Source organism: Mastigoproctus giganteus, chromosome 8 (assembly GCF_048544385.1).
Source record: "Mastigoproctus giganteus isolate SK-2022 chromosome 8, ASM4854438v1, whole genome shotgun sequence".
In the NCBI taxonomy this organism is placed as follows: Eukaryota; Metazoa; Arthropoda; class Arachnida; order Uropygi; family Thelyphonidae; genus Mastigoproctus; species Mastigoproctus giganteus.
In genome coordinates this window covers 108,082,830-108,109,767 of record NC_143582.1, presented here as the reverse complement: position 1 = coordinate 108,109,767, position 26,938 = coordinate 108,082,830, and the positions used below count along the sequence as shown (strand labels likewise).

Genomic DNA, 26,938 nt, shown 5'->3' with positions numbered 1-26,938 from the left:
AAAACTGAACAATAATAAGGACGGAAGAAAGTTTTTATTTATTGTTTTTATTTTATTATTCTGATGATCATATTTTTTTTTTTTTTTTTTTTTTTGCCGTTTTTTCAGTGTCGTTGGACATTGGGCGAAGGTAGAGCGCTCAACCCCCGAATTCAGATTTTTTTTTCATCCAGAAAAAAAAAATAAATAAATAAAAAACAGGCCAACCGACATTTATGGCAGTATTGGTTTCAGCCTGTATTCATGCACACGTAAAAGAGTGTGTAACACCTTATTACAATGTTTTTATATGTCGTTGTACCCTTATAACGACATATATTTTATAGTTATTTTCAAAATAATACGAATATTCTAGATATAGCAAATTCGAAGATGATTAAATCATAGAACAAAGGGGTTTATATCGATTTCAGAGGCGAACGGATTCCACGTGATATTTAACAACTATACCAAAATAACCATCACCCCCACCCCCTTCCCCGATGGTGGACCTGGGAATATGTTAGTTTTGCCACTGATGGACTTATAAACATTTAAATACCTACAATAACCACTGGGTATCAAGATTTAATGAGTTTGGATTCCCATTTTAGATTTAAAATTATTTCGCAGAGACAAAAGCTTAACAGACTTGTTTCTTTACTATAAATTGTCTGTTTTTTTTATTTTTTTAACGATAAGAAATTTCAGGGCTTATTCATTAACCTTCGTATACCTTTGCCACTTCCTAGGGTCCGTGGAGCGCAGTTTGAAAAACGTTACATTTTATTGTTGGCATAAACAACTAACTGAGTAATTAGATTATGCTCAATAATTAATATATTTTATAGTCATTTTCAAAATAACACGAATATTCTGGATATAGCAAATTCAAAGGTGGTTAAATAAAAGAACAAATTTAAAATTGGCCTAATCTAAATTTGTTCTAATTTCAATTTTACCTTGGTTAATGCATAATTAACTAAGCTCATAGTCTTGTTCTTTCCTTACACATGACGTCGTGAATACAGAAAATGTGCAAAATTATTCAGATCTGATTTAAATTCGCTGAATTTGCCACGTTTTTTTTTTTTCGAATGTCTCATTTGGCTTAACTTTTGTCTAACTTATGGAATGTCAATTATCATATCATGATATCTTTTAGGAAGTGTCATTTATCGTCTGCGTGGTTCGAAAGGAGCTGATTCCGATATACTGACCTTTGGAGTACGAGGAGGCGTTGCCCGTCAACTGTTAGATATCCAACCAGCTACTGGGACAGAGGCTGATGTCATTCTGAAGTCGGAACCTCTAGTAAGTGATTTGTGAATTAAATGCTGATAACTGCATTCTGTTTTTTGGTTATTGTATTTAAAAGAACTCACTGTTTTATTCGATATTTCATGATTAAACAATTTTATATAAAGGTTAATTACGTTTGTCAATTACAGTGCGAAATTCAGTAAAGGCCAAAAATGTAATATTTGTTACCCTTCGATTTAAACTTGTCTTTAACTGTATTTACTTATTTTAATCCTTATATTACAGAGCACAACTCCGATTACAATGCAAACATAAAATAACGTATGAAAAACAGCAAGACATTACATGGAGTTTTATTTCTATTTTATAAGGAATTTATAAAATCGATCTGCAGTGTATACAAATAAGTTTATTTGTTCTTTTGTTTGGTTACAGTAGTAGGGAAGTATAATAGCGAAATGAGAGGGAGATTATGTAAGTCAAAGGCTTTTCGTGGAAGGGGTCCTCCACAAAAAGCCTTTGCTTTGGGAACTGCAACACAAATTGAAGGTAAATATCATTTGCTATCAAGGTACATAAAATGTGATACTTCAAAATGAGAAACATCTGCAGATATGACACAATGTTAATCAAAATAGTGATAAGTGTATTAGATTAAATTGCAATGTACAATCATCCCATCCGCACGCCTGCAGGATGGAAGGTTTGAAAGATTAGCAACAGTTCAAAATCTTTATCACATTGTGGGGGTGGGGATTTTTTATTTAATTTATTTAATTTATATTTGTATATGCTTTTTCTTATATATTTTTATCTATCCCCTTGGATTAGTTCCCCTTTAGAATAACTCCCCACTTGTGCATCTGATTATTAACTTCACAGAAAATTCTAGGTTCAAGGGGAAAAGCTCTTAGATGTATTTAATTCCCTACGGATAGGCTGGTACTCAGAACAACAAAAGAACACACAAAGGTTATATATAAAATTCAGTTTATTGTACATATTTACATGAATACATCAAAACCAAAATGATTAAACTCAAACATATGACTACATGATCTAGTCTCATCTTCTTATATATATATATATATATATCTTAATCATGCATCAGTTAAAACCATTAATAAAAAATACCAATCCCGTTCAATTCCCTTCTGCATATATTGAATCCTGCATTTAAGACCATTAATAACAAAATATCAATCCCTTTCTATTCCTTTACAAAATTCAATACTTATTACAATGATTATTAACAGGTATTACTCACTTCTAATTCCCATCCAAAACATATTTAATTGTAGCCTATCAAGCAATTATAAACAAGGCATCAATTACTTCAAATATTTCATATACTGTATATGCATTCCCTTCCAAAATTATTTATATATCCATTAACTTGCCCTGGCTAATGTCCTTCAGCACATATCCTAAAATAACCTATCCTTACAACTGAGTAATTCTTATACACATCTCACAGTGTTCTGTTAAAAGTTCTACCAATTCGGCTATCGGGATATCTACAGTCTTTTGTGTGATGATGAGAATACTTAAGAGAACTAATCACTTACTTAGTTATCTTGTAGGGCTCTGTGGCATGCCCTTCATCTTTCTCGCGGTGAACAGCAGGTCTATTAAATCTGGAACGCATCTTACAAACCCTTGGCAGGTTCGACAGGAGTTATCTGATTTGTTTCCTGGGACTCGGGTTCCTTTGCTCTTTGAAAGTAATTCATTCCATCCTTTAGCATGTTTGTCTTCCCTTCTGTCCGGCTCCGGATTCTTCGGCTTCAGCTCCATTATCTCCTAGGCATCAGACATCTTGTTTATTTATACAGGAGTTGATTCCTTCTCAATTATTGTGTAAGATCCTACAGTGAGCTAACTTCACCGTATTCTGCTTTCTCAACTATTTTAGTTGTCTACTGCTCTTTACTGACAATACGTCGGGCTTCATTTATTGTCCGACAATTTTAATTTTTCTGCACGGCACTTTTCTCCAACCCTTTGACTCCTTCACTCAAAAATACTGTCTGCTACTGACTTGCTGACGGATTGACTAACTGATTGACTAATACATCTTAACTTATTCTCTCCACTTACTCGACTGCCTCTCACTAATTCTTCTATCTTACATCTTATCTACCCTTTCTCAACTAACTACACTTTAAAACTTATCTACCCTTTCTCGACTAACTACTTCATCTTAAACTGGTCAGCACTTGCTCAACTCTGACCGACTAAACCATTTTAACTCACACCGAAAAAAATCTCAACTTTGTGTGTCTTTCCAACCCTTTCACTCTACTTTTTGTTCATCTCCTCCCACATCTGGCTCCCGAGTTCGCCACGCCTATTGCTAGTGACTTCTTCCAATCTTATACTCATTTACGGATTTTTTCTCCTTTCATTTGTTAGAAGATCCTTATTCAGGCTACCCAGTAGCACGTGTTCAATACACCCACTTTTACCATTTTACTGGATCTGCTGCCATACGGTGTGCCCTTTGATGTCAATAATGGATTCTCCTCGACCAGAGCAAGAATAATGTGTCATAGTGGCGAAGGAAAGACACACTAAGAAATTGTCACGGCTTTTAATATGCACCCAGGAATCATCTACGGCCATCAAGTGTTGGTTCAGCGCGTACTGTCGTTAGCTAGGAGTTGCGCTTTCGGAACTGTGCCCAATGGATTCTCCGGTCTCTAACACCGGAACTAAAGGAACGATTACATAACAATATGTTATCGTTCACGGAATACACAGTTTAATGTTCTGTACTTCTTGGATGGTGTAAACGCGGAGTCGCTTTCTTAGAACGCTTAATAACTATAGACGATCCTTGGGTGCACTATTAAACACCAGAAGGCAAAATGTGCAAATTCAGAGTGGCGCCATATAAGCTCATCACAACCAAAGAAAGTCTGTGTCTAAGCATCAGCAGGGGAGGGTGTTACTTGCTATATTCTGAGATTACAAAGGAATGATTCTGGACCATTATCTAGGAACAGAGAGAGAGAGAGAGAGAGAGAGAGAATAAACAAATACTGAATTACAAATACTTTGAGCTTCTGAAATATTTAAAGGAATGAAAGTTCAGTTGTACTTGCAAGACGATAACGCCATTCTACCGTGAATTAGATAGAGAGATGAAGTTTGAGCTAAATCTGTATATTCAACAAACTTAGCTCCTTGTTGATTATTACAACCTTTTTGACTATTAATACTCGCAATAAGCGGAAGTCACTTCTTGGCAGATAAAGAGGTCAAGATGATGATGTATTCAGAGGCGAACTACCATAACGTATTCGTTGGGGAAGAGAGAGAGCATTTGAACTTTGTTTGTTGTCAGATAAGGGAATATGTGTCAGGTTTTGTTACTTTATTTCACCTTAAAATTTATGCTATAAGGAACAACCTCTTTCTAACAAAAGAGGTTGTCCCTGTAGCATAAATATCTTTCCTTACATTTGCCCAATAAACGCATGATTTGGTTACGTATTAATAGGCTTATCCTGCCTCATTATTTTTTCTCCTCCATTGTTCTTTTCGAGTAGGTATCCTGACCTGCCTATCGAAGTCACCATTTTAAAAACGCAAGATTGAAGGAGCAAGATCTCGCTGTACAGCAATTCATTGCATATGTTGTTATTTCTTATTCTCTCTTTTTTGTTTCATTGCTTTCTTGACAATTCATTCTTCTCTTGTCCTCCAGAGAGAGACCTTGCCTTAACATGGCGGAACGTTCGTGTTAAAGCAAGGTTTCCGTCATATCAGTTTGTGGTGAAACGGGTTCAACACTTCTTCGTTTAAGTCTCTGAATTTGTCTTTTTTTGTGTTATGACTCCCCGCTAAAAACATACTCAAATGACTTTAAAAACTGTTGTGGTTACTTTGCCAGCTAAGAAAAAAGTTTTAAGAGGGAGGTTATTTTACCGAAATAGAAAGTTTTATTTATTTCAATAATGCTTTAAATGACTTCGATGTTATAAGGGAATCTGTTTCAAGTTCGGTGTAGGGTATCAAACGTAACAGAAGATGATTCTTTCAATTGTTTAAAGGTTTAGTCTAGATTGGCCGGATCCTTTCAGACTTTCCAAAAATTTAAAGTTTTTTTTTTTTTTTTTTAATTTTGTAATTTGTTACCTAACGGTTTGTCTGGACATCTGATTCTCGTTCACTCAAAGACGTCAAGAAGCGTTTGTCTGGCTCAGTGCTTTGAGAGAAATGGCGATTCTGACGTACAGGATCTTGTATTCTGCTCCTTATTACGATATTCGATTGATCACTCCCGTTTTTGTTTTCCCAGTACAGTACTATGAGGCTGCGCAGTTAAATTACTGCAATCTGGAAAAATGTTTTCCTACCTGTCTTTTGATTTCATAATTTTCGTGTAGCCAAGTGGTCAACTCAAGAGTGCAGTAGCGTGTTGTTTCAGTGGACCGTGGTTCAAGCTCGCGTATATGCTAAATACGATTCACGATTGAAATAATTGTCGAAACGCTTAATTGTAAACGCCTTTGACTTAATTCTCCCTCCGGTGTGCTCTATAAACAAATTTACGGGTAGGTTGTGTTATTAATGAGAGAGCGAATTTTTCTAAACTTAAGTAGCCACTTTTTTGTAGCGCAGTCTCGCTCTAATTGGGAAAGTTGTAAATTAGAAACAAGCTTGTAATAGATCAGCTAATCTAAGTGTAAAGATAAGTTACGCAGTAGAACTACCTTAACACTTCGCTAGCGTTTGCTAACAGATTATCGGGGATTGAATCACAGTTTTGCCAAAAGATGGCGCCACCTTGTAAATATGCAAAGAAATGCGCTTTCGAAATTTAAACTGGCCTCACAAACACTTTCAAACGCATTCGCTGGAATGGATATAAGGTGAAACTGGTACTATTTGATTGACTTATCTGTGTCTCTCCAGGTCACATTTTTTGAACTGTCACGTTGAAGCTGGGAAGGAGTCACCATTCCATGAATGAATTATTTGTTTATACTCCGGGACGACCACTCGGATCACGGGACTGAGAGAGGGATTCAGGAAACTTCAGTCACACAAAGTACTCGCCTTCTGGCCGTGAAGGGCGTGTAGAGTTCATTTTTCTCATTGTACAATAAATAGTATACGCACCCTTTACTCTTCTTACTTGTGCGCGCGAGCGTATACAAAATTTTATATTATGATTTACATCAATACTTTTCAGTGGAAAACTCAACAATATTTCACTTTAATTAATAGGATTAGCAGTTTTTGTTTTTCAGTTTTAATGTATAATTTTAACCTCTATTTATAATTAAGATTACGCAGCAAAGTCTCACTTGAACGGACTATACGGAATATATTAGGTTTGCCTGTGAAACTCGAAACAAATGCATATATTTGCCGAAATGTTACTGAAACATTCAGTGCTCTGATACACATTAAATCTTGTAATACTGAATTTCACTGCGTGTAACAGATCTATAAATTTTGCCTTGGAGTATACTGGCTGCTGAAGCTTTATTCGGGGTTTGAAGTGCTCTCGAGTACCCTCGCTTGAAGGCCAGATAACACCTACGGACGTCTACTAGCATGGAAAGTGATGAAGAGAAAAATCCTCTTATATTTTATCACACTTCCTACACAACAGCAGGAACTGTAAACCAGGACTTAATACGGGCTTTCAGCAAGTGACTTCAATAACCATCAACGAGCAAAAAGTTTAATTTACGAGTAGTATTTCGTTTTTAGGCGCATACATGAAAAGACTGTTGTCGTCACCATATCCGTCAATCTGTCTTTTCCGTTTAACTCGACTCCGAGTGTGCGGAAAAGACGAGTTTTCTTGAAATGTTGTATTTCGCTCGTTTAAAAAGTTTTATTGATATATCTAATATTTCATTAAAATCTGAAAAATAAAAATTCATAAATCGTTCTTTCTTTTTTCATACATATTACATAACCACCATATTGTAACTGAAGCACTGGATATTTGTTTTTTGCTGTTCTCTGAGCGGAGAAGTGGATGGCGGATGCGCGGAAAAGAAATTTTCTCAGTTGTCCATAAAAGTAGTTGTGTTTTTGCTCGTTTTTTTTTTTTTTTTTTTAAATCAGTTTACTTAAATTTAAAAATGATGAATTATTAATATTTGTTTATTTTGATCGTAGCATAGTGAAATACGTCTTATATTTCAAGTGTTATTAATATTCAGGAAGAAATTGGTAAATTCATTACGACAGAATACTGCGATCTGACTACGTGCTACAGTTTGTTTAATTTATTAAATCAGAGAGGTCGATACTTGTTGCATTTTTTATGAAAACTGCAAACACGAGAAGTATTAGAACCTATAGTACTATTACTTAGTACCGTGCATGGGTTGGAGGTTGAGAAGATGAAAGAAGATATTTGTTGACATTAGACTTGACCTTCTGTAGACTGCAATTTTCATGAAATACGTACGAAGAAAAGTTGCTCCAGAAAACGGAAGTTGAATGAATAAACGAGGAAGATGAAAAGATGGTTCTGTGAGTTTGAAGTTGGGCAGTAAATGGATGTTCGCAAAGCCTTTGAGATGTCATGAGCAACTGATTTTCCATTGAATTTGTTCATAAATGGGTAACATAAGCCAGAATATCACCAGTGGATCGACACTGACGAAATTCATACTGGCGATCGTTCATTGGCGGTTAATTGGTTTCTCCATTACTTTAGAAAGAGTAGAAGTAATTGGATGGGAGGGATTTGTCACCCTTTTTAGGAACTGGCTGGATATGAGCAAATTCTTGTAATGCCAAACAACACGAGGTTGGGAATAGCCATGAGATAAAGGCTCCATTGGAGAAGAGATAATCACCAAGTTGTGATCTGAGGTGCCTAAAGGACCACTCATTTCGACCGTGTACTTAGAAGGGTTGTTTGTGAGAAAAAGATCAAGCGTGTGGCTGTATGGTTAGGATTGTCTAGTATTCTCGTAAGTAAATGAACAATCTGTGCGAGATCATTAATAATTGCAAACACCTGAGTATCTCGACCAGCTGTGTCGGTGTGACTAGAAAACGGAAGCCAGCTGGAGTTGTGAATATTAAAATCACCAAGGAAAATTACCTCACTGTTAGGAAAGTTGGACTGGAGAAAGTCAAGTTGCAAAGAGAGGAAGTCAAAGAGTTCCAAGTGATTAGTGGAGTTGGGGAACTCCACTGTGAAACTGTTACAAAAAGTCGGGTAAATATTACGCTGTGAGGTTGCACTCAGTTTTATATATTATTAGTAATTAATCAGTAACAAGATAATTTCATGTGTTATATAATCACAACGAAAAAAAATAATCATTTCATTTAAGAAATAAAAATCGAACGCACTGCATACATATCCTAACTTGTTCTGATTACTTAACACTATTTTTAAACGAAATTAAGGTTAGCCTCCTCATTAGCTGTGAGTTAAATTTGGGGGAAAATTTTACTGGATTTAACTTTTATATTAATTAAATTGTTTTTACTGATGGTAAAATATTATCAAATTGATGAAGTTTCATAGACGAAAACCTTGAGTCAATGAACGTGCCCGTTGTTTCAGAAATCCATTAAATTGAGGTCTGTAAAATCGGTGGCTTACTGTGAATACGAGTCTAAGTAAATTAACCTTACTGAAATATATGCACGGTTAGTTTAATAAATTCATTTGTACTTTTGATAGTGTCTTCTTTTGAATCTACAAGCCTTTCGCATTTCTGATAATTTTGAAATTATTCTTGTTCAGAATAGAAACTGTAGAGGGCGCAGAGAAGTGACTTTATTCGTGAGTTTGCTTGTCCTAATAGTGGGCGTTCCCCAGCTGCTTTCAACTATTTCAGTAAAGATTATTATGTGGCACTTAATGTAATTAGATTTCATGTAATTTATTTGCTTTTCTGTTTAGACTTGCAGTTTTATTATTTGATGTTTCCAGTTACATTAATTACAGATTTTGTATTTGGGGTGATAAAATTTGTGTATGTTCTTTATCAACCTGGGCGACACCCCGGTTGGTAACGAGCATACACAAATTTTAGAATATTCAAAATTCTCTGAAGTCAATTTAAATTGACATTTTCATCTGTGGATGAGAAAAACTGATTGGATTTATTCGTCTTCGCGAAATAGAAAGAAAAAAAAAAGTTAAGAATATCTAGACTAATAATTTGCTTTCTGTTTTTCTTCTCGGGAATTTACAGTAATTATAAAATATTTGAAATTCAAATGGTCATTTTAATTGACCTTTATAGGTCATAAAAAAGTGGGCTACGAGGAACTAATATCGCGATCTTTGAACTGTCAAGCAGATTAGCAGTTGTTCATTACGCCACAAATTCATGGTGAGCACAGAATAACAGCGATCGTCAGACCCGATATTTGGTCTTAAAAGGGCATGCTTTTAAGGCAGAGTACTGGCCAGCTGCCAGTACTTTCCGCCTTCTAGTTGTTGGTTTCGAATTAAGAACGAGTGACTGACCTTCCTTAGCTGTGTTATTTACCTCATACAGCAGAGTGCAACCTGTCACTTTGAACTCTCTTGAAGGACACAGATTAACAGCCCACTCAGTTGCTTCAGTCTCCAGTGAAAAATACTTGTTCTTCACCTAATTAGGTCTGCAGGTGATACTTTTCTGACCTACCAATCAGTCAGTAATCGTCAAGTTAGGTTTAGGTAACCAGACTTAGCAATATTGATTACTAAGGATAATTAGAATAATGAAAAGAGGCCAATTATAAGATAAGAAAGTAAAAGGAAATTTAATATATATATTCTTACACATTGTATTTGTTGTTATTCCGACTTAAATGAATATGACAGGCTGTTTTATGGCAAGCCAGTTAGTGATCGTACTGCATTATTAATAATAACAATATCGTTTAATTTCGACAGTTAATTCTCTCTTATTGCCGATGAATATGATTTAACTACAGTAGTTAGGTATCCACAAGTGTTGACAATGGATTTCTGTGTCACCAGAAACTTGATATAACTCAACCAGCCAAATTAGCTAAGTCACCAGCGCCTGTAGAACCTTGAAAGAAGTTATCAAATAAATCATTTGATAGAATAATTTATTGACTCGTATCTTCAGGAAATTATGAAATTGTCACCTGTCAAATTGATTATAGTTGATCTATTAGTAAAATAAATTGTTAAATAAATTGGATAATTGGCTATTCGTCTTCTAAATGCGTCCCCTACATATTTGTCGCTTAGCTCATACTAAGAGTAGTGCATACAAGTATATTGTTATGTACCCATTGTGTACAGAACAATATACTTGTATGTTACGACAAAGCAACCGCTTGTCCCACTTTGTTCTGTATAAGTTATGGCAAGACGTTATCAGAATGCTTAGTTTTCTTGTACGTGAATACTAAACATTCTGATAGTGCAAATGATGCGATTTTTTAATGTGCACTATATTGTAAAAAAAGTAACCACCATCTGCATGCATAAAAGAATATTTTATTGATATAATATCTAATACGTGTATGCCCACCTTGGGCTTTAATTGTACGCTGTATCCTCGTCGATAGACTGCCAACCAATTTTTGATAGCAGAAAGATGGTATTTTGGTCCATTCTTCCTTCAACACAGCATTTAGTTCAGCTACGGATTGCGTACGTGACCTGGATTAAAGACGACGTTCTTTTTCACCCCAAAAATGTTTACTAAGGTTACGATCAGGCTCTGGGTAAGCCAATGAGGCTTTTGCACGCCTTTTCTTCAAATTAAGTCCGTACAGATTGTGCAGTATGACGTGTTGCATTGACATTCTGAAACAGAAGAGGTTCCTCCTAAAAGTGCTGCTGTAATAAAGGAACCGGAAAAGTATGATAGTAAAGGAAAAGCAGAACAGAAATGTCAGTGTATCGCATGACATTCATTATTCTAGGAATTATGACCGGTGGTCCACGCCCCAACCGCGAGAAAAACTCCAAACGGTGGCAGTACCTATGCGAACTTCGCAACTGTAGCGACGCACTCTGGTATATAACATTCTCGGAGAATCGGATCGGAAACTTGATACCATGATTTATTACTTCATACCACAGCTTTATAATGTTCCACGGACCAGTTAAGATGGCTATGCACTAAGCAAGTCATTTGGTTTGTGTTCCTGTGCCCTGCCTGCACCGGTGGTTCAAAGTATTCGACGTGAATTGATGAGATCTGCTCCTCTGAGTCGAATGTTTCCCTACTGTAAAAGCCCCATGGCTTTATCCATTTGGTGATTACATCAACTCCTGTTGATCCAGGGGGTTTTAGTTTTGGTGCAATGGCACGAAAAACTAGATTACTGATATGGCACAATATGATGAGACCCCCGTTGCAAATCGCTAAGATTAAATCTACTACGAGTATATTTCGTTTATCCGCGTGCTTCTACCTTGAACACAGTTATTTTTGTATCTATTCCTGATACTAGAATTAGGGAGTATTGTTCTTTCCGAAATCCAAGGGGTATCCGGACACTGTTAGTAATATTTTGATGGTAATAACAGTTTCGGAAAATGGATTGGAAAAAATATAATAAATAACATACATAAAGGAATAAATGCTACTTTTTACTATGAAATAATTCTGTTTCTTTTGTTTCAGGAGACGGAATACAAGTTTACTTTATTTGTTACTGGTGGCACCCAGGTAAATATCTTTCTTCCTATTTCGCTGATATTTTATAAATCAAAATTCACTAAAACAGCACTAAATTAGCATTAATACAGGCATATATGATGCAAGAAAGAAACCTTATATAGCACTAGCAAAAAAAAATATATATGCCTTTCTTGGTAACAGCAACCCTTGGTTCCACTCATCAATCTCGTTGCCCTTCTCTGTACTTGTTCCAGCAGCTCTACATCCTTCCTAAAATGAGGTCTCCAGACCAATATGCAATACTCAAGGCGTAGCCTGACCATTGCCTTATACAAGGGGACAATCACCTCCCAACAATCATCCCTGCTAGCAAACTTCATGTATATCATTGACAAAAGCACCTTGAGCTAGTTTTGCAACTTGTCTACACAGCTCAGAAAACTTCATATCTGACTGCACAGTTACCCAGATCCTTTTCATTCTCCACTGTTCTGAGTGTAATACCGCTCAGTTGGCACGTTACTTTGGGGTTCCTGCTATCCATATGCATTACTTTACATTTTACAATGTTAAACTTCAGTTGCCACCTCTCAGCCCATCTGCTCAACTTTTCCAGATCCTGTTGTAGTAGTGCACTGTCATTAGTGTCATTAACAACCCAACAAACCTTCGTATTTTCTGCAAACTGAGACATTAACTCTGATATTCCTTCATCAATATCATTGATGGATACAGAAAACAACAATGGGCCCAACATCGAATCCTGGGGGACTCCACTAATACCATTAGTCCAGAAAAGCAGTGTCCATTGATTACCACTGTCTGTCTTCTCCCACTCAACTATAATTTTATCCATTGTAGCAACTTGCCCTTAATACCATACTGCTCCAATTTGTGCAGTAGTCTTGCATGTGCAACAGTATCAAAAGCTTTCCTAAAATCCAAGTATATGCTATCAAAATTATTTTTTGCATCCAGTTCTTTTGTGACCAAGTCATAGTATTCAATCAAATTTGTCAGACAAGACTTCACCCTTAAGAAATCTATGCTGTGTCTGAACTATAACTGCAGTCTTGTCTAGATGATCCTGCAGTGCTTCTTTAACCAGTGACTCCATTATTTTCCGTGTAACAGAAGTTAAACTAACAGGACTGTAATACGAATTACATAACATAACAGGACTCTGTGAATTGGACTTTATAACAGGACATTTTTCCTTCATAACAGGACTTTGTGAATTGGGGACACATTTGCACATCTCCAGTCCATAGAGACCTCCCCTGAGTCCAAGGAAGATTTCATAATTATGGCCAATGGCTTACTTCCTTTTCTGTTTCCTTTAATATAACTGGATAGATCCCACCCACCCCAGGTGTCTTTCTTATGTTCAATTTCAACACATTCTCCTCCACTTTGCTCTTAGTTATTGCAAAATCATTTAGTTCCCTGCCAGAGTTTGATAAGCTTCTGGCTTCCATTTCCCTATAGACATTGCACATCTGCGAATGTAGATGCAAAATACTCATTCAGTTTGTCAGCTACCTCAGCAGGTTCATCAACAATTGAACTGTCGATGTCAAGTGGACGAATCTGATTCATCCCCTTTAATTCATCTTTGCGTCCTTTGCCAAAGATTACGCGTAATCTGCCTTTGCTTGCCTAACGTCCTTTGTGACTTGATTATAGACTATCTTATATCTTCCTTAGGCATCTGTGTCTCCTGATAATTTATATGCGTCCCATGCATTTTTCTCTTCTGCCACGAGTCTCATTAGTTCATCTGACATCCAATTAGGCCTAAACCTTTAACACAATATTTCTTAATCGGTCTGAAAAGCCAATGGGTCCAAGCTTGCAAGAATAATTCCTTGAATGCTTTCCATTTAGAATTTGCTGTCGGTAATACATAAGTTGGTCCCACTGTATAGAATTAAAAAAATCTTTGAGACCACTGTAGTCACCTTTACGAAAGCAAATTGTTCTTGTAAGTGGTCAATTACTTAAAGCAGTGAATGCATGCCAAAATAATGTGATTGTTTTGCGCGGTATATTCGGTACTCGGATTGATTAAGTTTACTTAAACTCATTGTTCGTTATTGGAAACGACCAATATATTCGATAAATAAGGACTTTAATAATTTCACAAAAATTATTAAAACGGAAATCTTATTTCTTTTGAAGATAGAAAGAGATAAAATTTACAATTTAAGCCTAATTTCAAAGGAAATAAGAATGTGTAATTTATCCGGGTGTAATTTTAAAAGGGGTGTTAAGTTTGCTCATCGAGAGAGAGATTTCAGGGATAGTATTTGCCTTACAATTACGGCACGAATACTACTTCTGTTTGGATGCGCAATGAATCTGTACTCTCAAGAACGGTATCTTAAAGGTAAACTAGAAATAATAAAGAGGTTTGATACATTACGTTTTGTTTTCGTAATGATAACCTTTATGAAAATACAGGCTATGGCTAATTATATGCTGGAAGCGTATTTTTTTCCTTCATCAAACAAAATAAATATGCTTGTTGTGTAGCCTTAAGGTTGTCTCTCTTCCAATGTGAATAATTTAATAAGGTTTTGAATAAAATACACAAAAATACATGTTGATCTATTCCAGAACAGAAATGCTCTCATTTTACATTTTTTAAGCTGGTTGGGAAGGTTACGTCAAGAAATTGATAGTAACGCTCTTCATCTTCTAGAAAAATGCATAACTGGCATGAATAATACAAAAATGATAGCACAGTACATATAGCGGTGAACATCGTTGTACATGGGAATTTCAAAGCAGTCTCCTGTCACACAATTCGACATGCCATGAACTTTCAGAATGACCAACTCATTTTGAGCGAAATTTGTGATAAACTGCATGCTTGATCGAACATTCAATTGGAGTTATCTTGCAGCAGGTTAATGCTCCCTCATGATGCTAGACAGCTTTGATCTAAAAACTTATGATTTAAAGATTTATTTCAACCTTGATTACTTTCTTTCTGCATTGTAAATTCAAAATATTTCTTGAACTAAAAAACGATCTAAACGGATCTTTCAGTCTTTCTAGTAGTGATTTTAATGCTTAGCTTTTACATTATGCAATAAATCGTTATTAGCGAGAGTGTAAAATTCCAGTATCTTTTTGAAAATAAAGACTATTTCAATATTATACTTATAGAAAATTGGAAATAATTTAGAAAAGAAATTATTTACATTTTCGATGAGGAAAACTTGGAGGGGTTTCCGCAGAATCTTTACCTACTCCTCTCTGAAGCCGACTACATGAAAAAGTTTGAAATAATAGAACTGTTTATATATAGAAAGATTAAGGCGTTTCGATTAAAAAAATTATAAAATAGTGTTTAAAAGTTTTGTTGCACAACCTTCTTCGAAGTTGCTGTTAATTTTAATTTTCTGTTCTTCCTAGACTACAGAAGTTGAGTCATCGATCTATATAACAAACGGCACAAATCAACCTTCTCCCTTCCAGCAGTACGAGCCACTAATATCAGTACCTGAAGTAAGTATATCCCAGTGCTCTGCTTTCAAATATATATTCGGATTATCCTCAGAAATTAATAAAGGATTAATTTCAGTTATGTTTATTCCTCAAAAGCCAACACGCATTATTTTATTTTATTCTATTCGTTACAAAAAGGATTAAAATATTAGACAGAATAGACACAGTACAGTATTTATATTATAAAGTTTTCACTATGACTACGCAACACTTTACGAGAATATTTTTTTGTAGAGAAGTGTCAGAATCTATATATTAGTCAGGTGGTTCCATTGTGTAATACTGGAAAACTGTTTTTAATGTAAGTTTAAAGCACCAAACAGAATTATGTACACTATCCTGCCAAACGTATTCGTATACCATCAAATAAAATGTTAAGTAAGATGTAGCCCACCTTTGGTTTCAATAATAACATCTTTCCCGATCTTCGACTAGTTTGTCGCAGGCAGCAAGAATTTGTGTTTAATCTTCCTTCATGCAGTCGCCAGTTCAGCTCTTCTAGAGCTGAACTGGCTGTGAATAATGCGCCCGCACCCTGATTTTAGAAAAGAAATTGACACTTCAGTTCATCCTAAGTGTGTTCGATAGGTCTTGACTCTGGCCAACCAGGCTAGATGTTGGACTTTGTTTTCAAATAGGTTTTTACGCCGCTCGTTATATGTGATGTAGCATATCATTCTGGAACACGAAGATCCATTTTGATAGAACTGTCAGAACGGGTGCCATACTGCTGGCCAAATCGTCAATGTACTAGCAGGCATTGATAGCTTTGTTCACCACAACCAACGGTTAGTGCGAACCACGAGAAGTAGCTTATAACCAAGCTGCCTTCTCAGAACGTCATCGAGAATAGTACATTGTGATAGCTGACATTCTTCAAGCATTCTCTGCATCTCCACGAGATCCGTGCAACGCGATGTAATTTTTCCTGTTTTGGTTCCTTTTTATGTTAAACCCCTAGCATCGTTGCTGTTATGGGTATTGCACCAGGCATCCATGTAAACATCTTCTCTGATTGTAATAAAGATATATAATAAGATTCATTTCCGTTTTCACTGTTCCATAGCCAGAGGAAATGTTCTAGGCACCCGCATCAACGCCCTCTAGCGTTCGTTGGTGTGACGCGAGGCTAGTTTATTTCCATAGTTATCCTGGTCGACTTAAAAAAATCGGACGTTAAATGCCAATCGCTTATATTTACTTGGTGCAGAAGATCCTCCCCAGCAGACGATCTGAATTACCGTAAACGCTGTGCAGTTACTCATTCTGCTTTTTTGTGATGTCTTTGTTATTGATTGCACACGTTTAAACGAGTCTCTGCTTTGAATATATCTCGTGAGCGCTATTCACATTGAGAAGGTGCATGTCCGTATACTTTTTGGTAGGAGGCTGTATGTAGTAAAAATTTCTTTTTCTTTATAAAGCTGAACAAAAAATATGCAAAATTTGAAAATTTCTAGATAATGTCAGAGAATATGCACTATCTTCATATGTTTTCCCTTTTATCCTCTTTAGAATACAGAAGAAAATGAAGTCATAGGCACTGTTGTTGCCAGACAAAAAGAAAGCAGCAGTCTTCCAGTTTTATTCGAAATCAGAGTAAGTCTGTGACAGTAATCGAGAAACATATGAAAAATAGTTTCTTTATAATAAAAAAAAAAAAAAAAACAATACATAATTAATTTATAGCAAAGGCTTAATTTGTTCAGCACTCACCTCTTAAATTAAGCCTTTGCTATAAATTAATTATACAGTAAATAGACAGTACAGCACTTTAAGCTTTAACTATGATTTAACTGTCAATTCGCAAAAAACAATACTTAAATCGTAATATACGAGTTTACAGTTAAGCTGAGTTGTGATGTTAATTATTTTTTATTATCCACAAAACTGTGAATTTACCAACTCAAAAACAATGCCTTGCATATCCCCATCAAGAATCTGAGCTCGTTGCAATAGATGCAGGATATCTCTATAATAATAAAAAAAATAGCTAATTTAGGGCATTTCAACCTACCGCAATAATGCCAAATATGATAACTAGCAGATTTTCCAACAGGTTCTGGCTTCTAGCACCATACGACCGCTGTGTAGGAACTGCACTGTTAAACCAGTATGAAAAACGAAGATTCCTAAAACTACCAAGGATTGCTGCCTGATACACAAAATACCCCTCTTCATAATATTCAAAAAACTCATCCAGCCAGTAGTAGTCGCTCACTGCTTTGCTCACCGAATACGCTATTTACGGTGAATAATACACCAAAGATAGATTTACCAGTATCACCAATCTGCTGGATACATTACTTAGTATACAAGAATATCTGAATCATAAAGTTGATCATATTCTGTCGTAGCTCAATTGATTTAATGTCCAGCCTTTCCGAAAGTAAAATTGCTGTACACTTCTATGTTTGGAATTTTATATTGTACAAATGTATTGATATTGTTGTACACTTTGGAACATACATGTTGAGAACATTGTCAATCAGTTAGGCCCCGCAGAGACTGTGCAAGGAGCATGGGGCAGAATTTTTCTCAGCGTAGTTTGCCCTTGTTAAAAGGAAAGACTGTTTTTAGAGGATGAGATGCACTTGAATAGAAGGAGATACAAGAATATTTGCTGATGCTATCGAGGTAGTATTAGATAAATCGAAAAACTGCTAAAAGTTCGAAAGCCGACTACTTGAAATTCACAAAATAGAGGAATATACAAAATAATAATGGAGCCGCGAGCAGAGGTGAAAGCGATTCTTATGCTGCTTCTATTGGAACATGCGGCTGACAGGAAAGAAAAATGTCTGGAATTTCAAGTTGCTGTGGATCATTATGGAACAAGTAAACACATGGGCTGTTAGTAACTAAGAATAAGAACAGGTGCATGTATACTTGCATGTACACTAAAGCTAGGAACATAGTAAATAAATTTGATGAATTTCAAGTAATGATTTAGGCATCAAATGCAGAAATTATAAGGATATTGGTGACATGGTGTCACTCAGACATAAGAGATGCAGAATATGGGGGTACAATGTATATAGAAAGAATAGACAGGACAGAAGGGAATTTTATGTTCTTAGTTAAAAGCAGATTTAATCTAGTGCAGTGCATCCGGTCTACATGAGTGGCCAATGCAATATTGAGTCAGTTTTGCCAGCACTGGGAAAAATGAGAGTAGGAGTGTTCTGTAGGCCTAACGACTGTGATAAGTATAATAACTATACAGAGAAACAGAGTGGGCCAATAAATGAAATGTCTTATGCGGATTTTAAATTTTCAGTTATTAGCTACGACTTGAAGATTGGTCACTCACAGAATAGCAAGGCTTTTGTAGATTTATTAGACGAGTGTTTTCTACATCAGCATGATAAAGGCAACAAAAGGAACCAATACGCTTCATCTGATTATCATCAGCGATTATTCCCTCATTAAAAATCTGCGGGTAAAAGATCTACTGAATGGCAGTGATCACAATGTACTGAAGGTGGATTTACTTAAAGACATAACTAATGTCAAGAGTAAAGGAAAGGTCTTTTGCTTTCATAAGGGTGACTACAGTGCGGACAGTTTTTAAATTCTATGCAGTAGGACCAACGGATGATGTTGCCAACTTCAAATTCTAAATGGAAAACATTCAAGGAAGCAATCGTAGAAAGTTTTCATATCAACTAAGAAATGTTATTCAAGGCTTAGACCTAAATAGAAGTCAAATGAATTGATCACACGTGTGTGATCAATTCAAATAAGAAAATGAGGTGATACATGGTAGAAATGAACCAGTTACAAAAAGGTTAGGCAAGTTAAGGCGGCTTACGAGAGGTCTCTGGCAAAGAAAAGCAGCAAGGATATATTTATAAATATTAACAGTAACGAGGGATTAAATCACATTATTCCACTTGGTGATGATGGTTTAACTGCTGATCATCCTGCTCAGATTGCTAACAAACTGAATGGGTATTTTGTAACTACATTTCACACTGGAGAAATTCTTTAGGGAAGAAGATTCCTGAAGTTTATCAAATTCAAACACTGAGCTAAATTATTTTGTGATAACCGAAAGTAAAGTGGAAGAGAAACTGCTGAAGCTAAAAAAGATATTTGAGGTGGATGAGATCTATTCAATATTAAGGAAGGTAGCAAAGGAGGCGAGCAAATGAGTAAACCCTTTGCCATAATTTTGAGAGCATCTTTTGATTCAGGGCAGATCCTTATGGATTGGATATGTGTGGATGTATGTTAAGGCTTTCAGTGGATTGAGCAAGCACAATGTTTATAGCATTCTTCCTCTTGCTCGGACTACACATACGGGCATAGATTGAGAAAGGATGGTTGCAGGATAGATGTGTGGAAATTTGCCAGCAGATGGTTGATTGTTGATGGTCAATTGCTGGAACAAACTTTTATCTGCTATTATGTAAGTGGGTGGTTTGAATAAATTGAAGGAAGCCTAGATAAACTATTGGGGGATGGGCAGGTGATGTGGGAAGTTTTTCTTTCGGTTGACTTTATAAGCTTGCTTTTTTGCATCATTTTCCACTACTACTACTAAAATTAGTCTACAATGCCATATCTAAAATCACGTTTCTTCAGAATTACCTAACTATCTGGCTTCATTTTATGCATCGTGAAATCCCTTCATCAACGAAGACAACTCTTACAGATCATACAAAGCAGTAAAACAAGTCAGTGGAGGAGGTGTTTTCCTAAGGAAGAAGTCTCTCAACTGCCCTGTTCGCGGTTGTCCATTTATGGCGAATTAATTAGGCTTCTTCATTTATGCAACTTTAGCCTTAGAAGATACCAAACCGTGTATAAAGAATGACAACAAAAGTATATATTAACTGGAAAATACACACAATCTCATAGCGTAATCAACATTCATGTTGTAACGCTTTGATAATCACCTAACTTAATAATATAAATTGAATTAGTATTTGTAGGATCCGCCATGGTAGTCACATGAAATAAGACGCTATGCCTTCTATTGTTAGAGCCCTTTAAAAAACTCTTTGTTGAATTGCTACTGTAGCGTAAAACTGTCATAAAATGCTTAATTCATACACCTAGCAAAATACAGATCCTAAACCTTGTAATGCCAGGTAATATCTTCTAGGGGGGGGGGGGGGGGCGAGTCCTTGTTTGACGTTTGGAATGGCAATAACTGGGAATGTAACCATACCTAATAACGCAGTTTTTTTTTCTATTGCTGTATTGAAGTTAGCCACGTTACAGGGTTCAAGTTAATCGGTATTTGACTAACTGTACATTCTTCTTGTCAGTAGGCTTGAGGGTTAAATCATTTGTAATTTGTTTAAAGTATCAATAAACTCATAATAAAAATGTTAAAATATTAAAAATTACTGAAACCCTGGTGTTAGATGATGCTGGAATACCCTCTTTATTTTGAGGACTTATCTTTATGTGATTACTTTTTCTTTTCTCGAGTGAAAAAATCCACATCTTCGAGGGTTATCACCGCTACTGTCAAAGTACCAGTATATATCCTTGAGATTTGATAGTCAACTTCACGTTTGAGACGTATATCGATCTTTTTATTTATACTAAATGATTTATTTATACTAAATAAATAGTTTGATCTGTTAGGACAGGTTCCAGTGTTTTTGTCATGAACCGCGCCTGGCAGTTATTTGACAGTTATGTAGACACCAGAAAGAGTTCATTGGAGGGTCGACTACCTGAAATTCGAAGGCATTTTCAGGAGCAATTTGTTTAAGACGTAATGATGGACGAGCATCACTTTTGTCTGAGACCAGATAACTATAGAATCTTAAGTATCTGAGAGTATTTTACATTTAAACTTTTACAAGTACTGAAATGATATCACAAATTTTCTGGTGAACACCAAGTTGGAGAAAAGTTAAATTTTCTTCAGAATTAGCGTTTTGGCAAAAATCGATTTTGAGAAGTCGGTTTTTGCTAGATTACTTTGTTAAACATAAATTGTTACAATATAACATAAGAATATTACAAAAATGAAAGCTTCTGTTTGCTGACAAGTACGAAAAATATTACCCAAATATTTTTATTCACTGTTGTTTTAATAGGGTTCCGATAAGTTTGCCATCAAGTACGTTCTAAGTCCGTTGAAGAACGCCAGTAAAGCACAGATTACCTTGCGCACAGCCCTAGATTATGAAAAACAGAATTTGTACAAGTTGACCATATTTGCCATGGTAAGACGTCGGATTTTGTACATTGTTTATATACACTCAGTGAGCAATTTATTAGAAATACCTTTCACAGCACAGAAATCAAACGTGCCGAGACATCTCTTTGTGTAAACGAACAAAAGGTATTTTTGACACATTTGCAACATCTAAATCAGAGATTCCCAACGTGGGCGGTAGCGTTCCCTTGGGGGCGTCCGTGTGACTACAAACTTTAGGGGGCGTTTGGGTTCATTAGGGGGGCATTGACATTTTATAGTCTGATGAGACATTTGAAGAATTTAAGTTTAATTTTATTTAATACACAAATTGTGGTGACTTAAGGCTATTACTATCCAAGTATACTCCAGATATTGTGAAGTTAGCCAAAACTCATCAAGCTCATGGATCACTCTAGTATTTTATAATAAATTTCATTTTATTTACTTTTCTATAACTGTGTATGTATATTAATAAATCACACTAAGAATTCAATATGTAATCTAAGTGCAATAAAAAGGCATGATAAAAACAAACAGTAATAATCATTGAAAATACCTTTTATGCATTATTCATATTTTAAGTAAAGGATAGGAAGCATGGCATATACTTAATCTGAGGGGGGCGTTGTGCAGAAAAAGATTTTTGCAAGGGGGCGTTGGGTCGAAAAAGGTTGGGTAACGCTGATTCTAAATGAACATAGGACATAACCATCTTCAAGTTTGCAGATGATACAAAGGTTGGCAGGGTTGTTAATGACACTAAATACAGTATGCTACTGCAACAGGATCTAGAAAAGTTAGGCAGATGGGCTGAGAAGTGGCAACTGAGGTTTAACATTGACAAATGCAAAGTACTGCATATGGGTAGCAGTAATTCAAGAGAAACGTACCAACTCTGTGGTACTAAACACTCAGGGAGGTGGAGAACGAAAAAATAAAAGACCTGGGGGTAATTGTGCAGTCAGATATGAAGTTCTATGAGTAGTGCTGCCAGAGCAGGTCATGGAGTTTTGTCAACGATATATAGGAATTTTGCTAGCAGAGACAAGGAGGTGATTATCCTTTTGTATAAGGCAATGGTCAGGCCACACCTTGAGTACTGTATACAGGTCTGGAGGCTTCATTTTAGGAAGGATGTAGAGTTACCTGAACGAATACAGAGAAAGAACAAGATTGGTGAGAGTAAAAAAAGGAAGCGCTTATGAAGAAAGGCTTAAGTTCAGCAGGTTGCAGCGTCTGGAGACTAGGCACCTGCGCGTGACCTGATTGAGGTGTATAAGGCCTTGAATGGTTTGAGCAGGCCCAATGCTGACGGGATACTTCCGCTTGCTCAGACTAAAAACCTGAGGGAGCACAGATTCAAATTGAAGAAAGACAGTTGTAGAAGAGGTGTGCGGAAGTTTGCCTTTTGCCAACGGGTAGTTGATTGCTGGAACAGACTTCCTTCTGTTGTTGTGGAAGTTGATAGCTTAAATAAATTTAAGGCTGAATTAGACAAACATTTGGAGTGACCGGATGGGTGAAATGGGAAGGAGATTTTTTTGGCTGATGCTGTATAAGCTTGCTTTCTTGCATCATATGCCTCAACTAATGTTAATAACCTAATTTTCAGGAAATGGCAGGTGCTCATGATGTGAAAACGTATAGAACTGGCTTATAAAATGAAATGTGTGAATGAAAAACGAAAGCCAGAAGACCTCGATAGTATTTGCTCAAAAATAGTCAATTCGCTCAAACAGTAAATTAGTACTTAAATTCGAGACCTTTTTAACATTTAAACTCTAAATTAATTTTTTCCCTAGAATTTCATTTTAGGTTAAAAAACTATGGCAGTTGATCAGAGTTTACTAGAATTGTATCATGGAGTCTGTAAATGGTTTATGATCCAAATTCCGGTTACAGTGGAATCATGCATGTACAAAGTCCATGATACAAGAAGCCAGACCCAGGTACTGGGCCATTAACTGGACATTGTGTAGATATTTTTAAGGGCCAAATGCATCTCATTATGTTAACTTTACAACTAGTTGGCGATTATTGCTTCCTTCATCTTGTAATATTAGGCCCACGTCGTAAAGTAGTCGTTCCAGAAACATGATAGTGACTAATCAGTTGAACCTTAACTGAATGCTTTAGTGGGATGACGCAAATGGATTATCAGGTTTATGCACCCACTTCTGCTCATTATCTGTTCTACATGACTGTATATGTCAGCACGTTACTGTTATTTCGCTAAGCTCATGCCGAAGCGAATGGACGTTGTTCCTAATAAATTGTTTACTGAGTAGAAACACACAATTTATATTTTATCGTTAGTTTACCAACTAATCGCCGGTACATGCAGGAAAATTCTACTTTTTTTATATATATTTGCAGAATATTTGGACGAATGAGACTGTGGACACGAGAAATATTGCTTCTCTGGACTTTGTTGTTACCGTGACGGATTTGCAAGACACGCCTCCTCTATTCCAGGATCTTCCTGCAGTTGTCAAAGTTTCCGATAACGCCCAAACGGTATGTATGAAGTGAACATCTAAAAACAAAATACGTCGGTTCTATGCTTTGTCTGAAGGATTCTTTTACACACACACACACACTTACTTTTGAGAATCATTGCACCTACTCGATTCAAATCACGCTATTAGGATGGCCAAATCATGCTGGAAATTCTTGGCTTTTTTTAAAGAACGCCAATCACAAGCTCAGGAGAAAGTTATTATTATCGAATTTATCGTAAATTAAAGGTATAAATTTTCGCGGAACACGAAGTATTACTTCTAGCATCTCAAATCACCGAGTGATTATAGCTTGAACCAATGGTGTTCATTGCGTCTGTTCGCTAAATAAGACCGTTGAAAGATACTTCTATAAAAACCAAACCTATTGTCTTCTAGCCTTCTCCATCAAGCATTTCAGAAACTGTAGTCTAAATAGGATAGCGATAAAGTACAAATAGGTTGCGAACTTTGCTAATATCCTCTGATCCACAAAATTGGTCTTGGCTCCAAAGAAAGCCAAGAGAACAAAACCGTGTGTTAAAAATTCTATCGCATGTAAATCGTTGGTGAACAGCAGCACGATTTCTTTTTAATTTATTTTTTCTCGTTTGCAGTCAGTTATGGCTTTATAATAATGAAAATAATAATAATAATAATAATAATCACAGCTCCTCCTAAATTTGCAGAAATTTCATTAATTGTTTCTGGTACTAATGAATGAATAAAATTTTCAGTTAGAATTAACTGAATTATTCAGAATTGAATAAAGAAAAAAATGCAGAAATTTTCTTTTTAAAGAATTTATTTCCGAAATCTAAGTGCTTCAAAAATGTAATGAGACTTTACTATAATCATCTGTTGTAACCAAGTTTCAAGAAAATTAAGCAGTTGAAGATTGATGGGTGTTTCACAGTATGTGAGGCAACAATAACTTGAGCAATTTCAATCTCTTCAAGAAAAAGAAGTTCCACTTTAGCGTGACTTTCAAGACAAGAAACAAATGCTGGCGTTGTAGTTCATTTGATTCCTTGTATATAGATCACTTCCATTAAGTTAAAATTGTAAATTTCAATATTATGAATCTCGTAATGCCTGTTAATAATCATGATCTCATAAAATCATCTGAGGACAGAAAAGAAGCTTCTATAAATGTTCGTGCCTTCCACTATAAACTAAGGTTCTTCTTGGTTTATTAAATATTTGATTTTAATCATGGCAACAAGATGCCCAACTTGAAAAATCCACACAAAATACTGCACAAAGTTTACAAATAATATTATTGTTTGTACATTCTTTATTTTTTTTTTCTATAAGCCCACATGGAAATTATCAATTCAATAAATAGTTTAAAGTATACATAAGACATAATTTAAAAATATATTCACAAAATGTTTTTTTTTTTTTAAATGTACTATACAAAAAAATCATTGTTTTTATTTACCATATCTTATTTTATTATGGTTTTAAAGTATTTGTGACCTTGATTTCCTCTAATGCTCAGTTACGACCAGGAATTGTATCGCGCTACTCGAGAGAGGTTTTGCAGACAGAGAAAGAATATATGATTATTCAGCTTCGACTCTTCCGCACATTTTCGGTCATCTGATAAATGGGTTCATAGTTTTCCAGTTTAAAAACCCAATGCTAAAGAAAAATATGGACTATAAATTTATTAATTCCATTAACTTAGTATCAGATTTCTTCGCTTCTCTCACCTCATCTGTTCAACATAACTTTTGAATTTATTATTAATCAGCTTTGAAACATCAGTGGCAGAATATAGCTATTATTTGCTGAAGACGCAACGTTCTAGTCATCCATTAAAAATTAATTCCAGAATAGCCCAGTAAGCAATAGCATTACCAGGAATTGAAGTTGATCAGCTTCAACTATTCAAAGCATTAGTACTACATAACTTTGAACAAAAAGATAAAGGTGAATTCATTCATCTTTAAAGGATCACACTTAGTGTATATTGTTTTCTTATGGAAAGCGCTAAACAAAAATGGCTTCGTCACTACTTTAAACTTGAGCCAATTAAAAGGAAAATATTTCTGAATCGAGCTAAAGAATTACTATTTCAAGAAACAACTTTTACATACAATATCTTCTTTCATTTTCCCTCTTCTGATATCAGAAACAAGAAAAACGCATTTCATACTACAAGGACAAAGCTTAATCTGACCAAGAAAAGTTTGTTAAATATGTTATCATATATTTTGAATACTAAATGCACAAGGCATAATATATTATGGGTTGAAATTAACTATATAGTATAGGTGTAAATACAGCATAGTTTACCCCTAAATTTAACTACATAAGTAGTGTTAACGGCAGCGTTTGATTATCTCATATTGTGGCTACCTTCACAACGAGATACCTGGTATTGCACTACTTCGAATAAATAACGCTTCTTTAGTAGAGGAGACTAAAGAGAAGTGGTATCTCGTTGTTGAAGGTAGCCACGTTATGAGATAGTCAAACGATGCCGTTACAATACTTATGTAGTTAAATTTATGGGTAAACTATGGTGTATTTATACCGATAATATATAGTTACTATATATTGCAAAGTTCATTAGCTTGATTATTTAAATTAGAAAATTGATAATTCTAACATGAATATTGTTTCTTAAAAGTCCATTCTCTTATAATATTTCTTATTCGCTTTTCAAATTTAATCTCCTATGAATTATTTTTCCCTATCATTTCTTATATTCTAAATGGAGCATTTTCTTACGGATTTTAGTTTAATAAATGTGATTTCTTAAATATTTTTAATTTTAATATTTATAATGCCGTCTTAGGCAGTTAATTCTAGAATTACTGCCTAAGTTCTAACTGCCTGAGACAAATATACACCAAATAATGACTGAGAAATTAACATTACGATTGCCGCAAGATTAATAT

General features: G+C 35.4%; 1 protein-coding gene across 1 annotated transcript in view; it reads left to right on the top strand.

Annotated features, from left to right (window-relative positions):
• The window catches only part of Cad86C (Cadherin 86C), a 180,024-nt gene that overhangs the window by 105,482 nt on the left and 47,604 nt on the right, over positions 1-26,938 (top strand). Inside the window, exons 4-9 of the mRNA XM_090380309.1 lie at positions 1,145-1,293; positions 11,847-11,891; positions 15,267-15,359; positions 16,875-16,958; positions 21,425-21,553; positions 23,905-24,045. Of these exons, the coding sequence (XP_090236435.1) occupies positions 1,145-1,293; positions 11,847-11,891; positions 15,267-15,359; positions 16,875-16,958; positions 21,425-21,553; positions 23,905-24,045 (641 nt within the window). The remainder of the gene's footprint in view (positions 1-1,144; positions 1,294-11,846; positions 11,892-15,266; positions 15,360-16,874; positions 16,959-21,424; positions 21,554-23,904; positions 24,046-26,938) is intronic.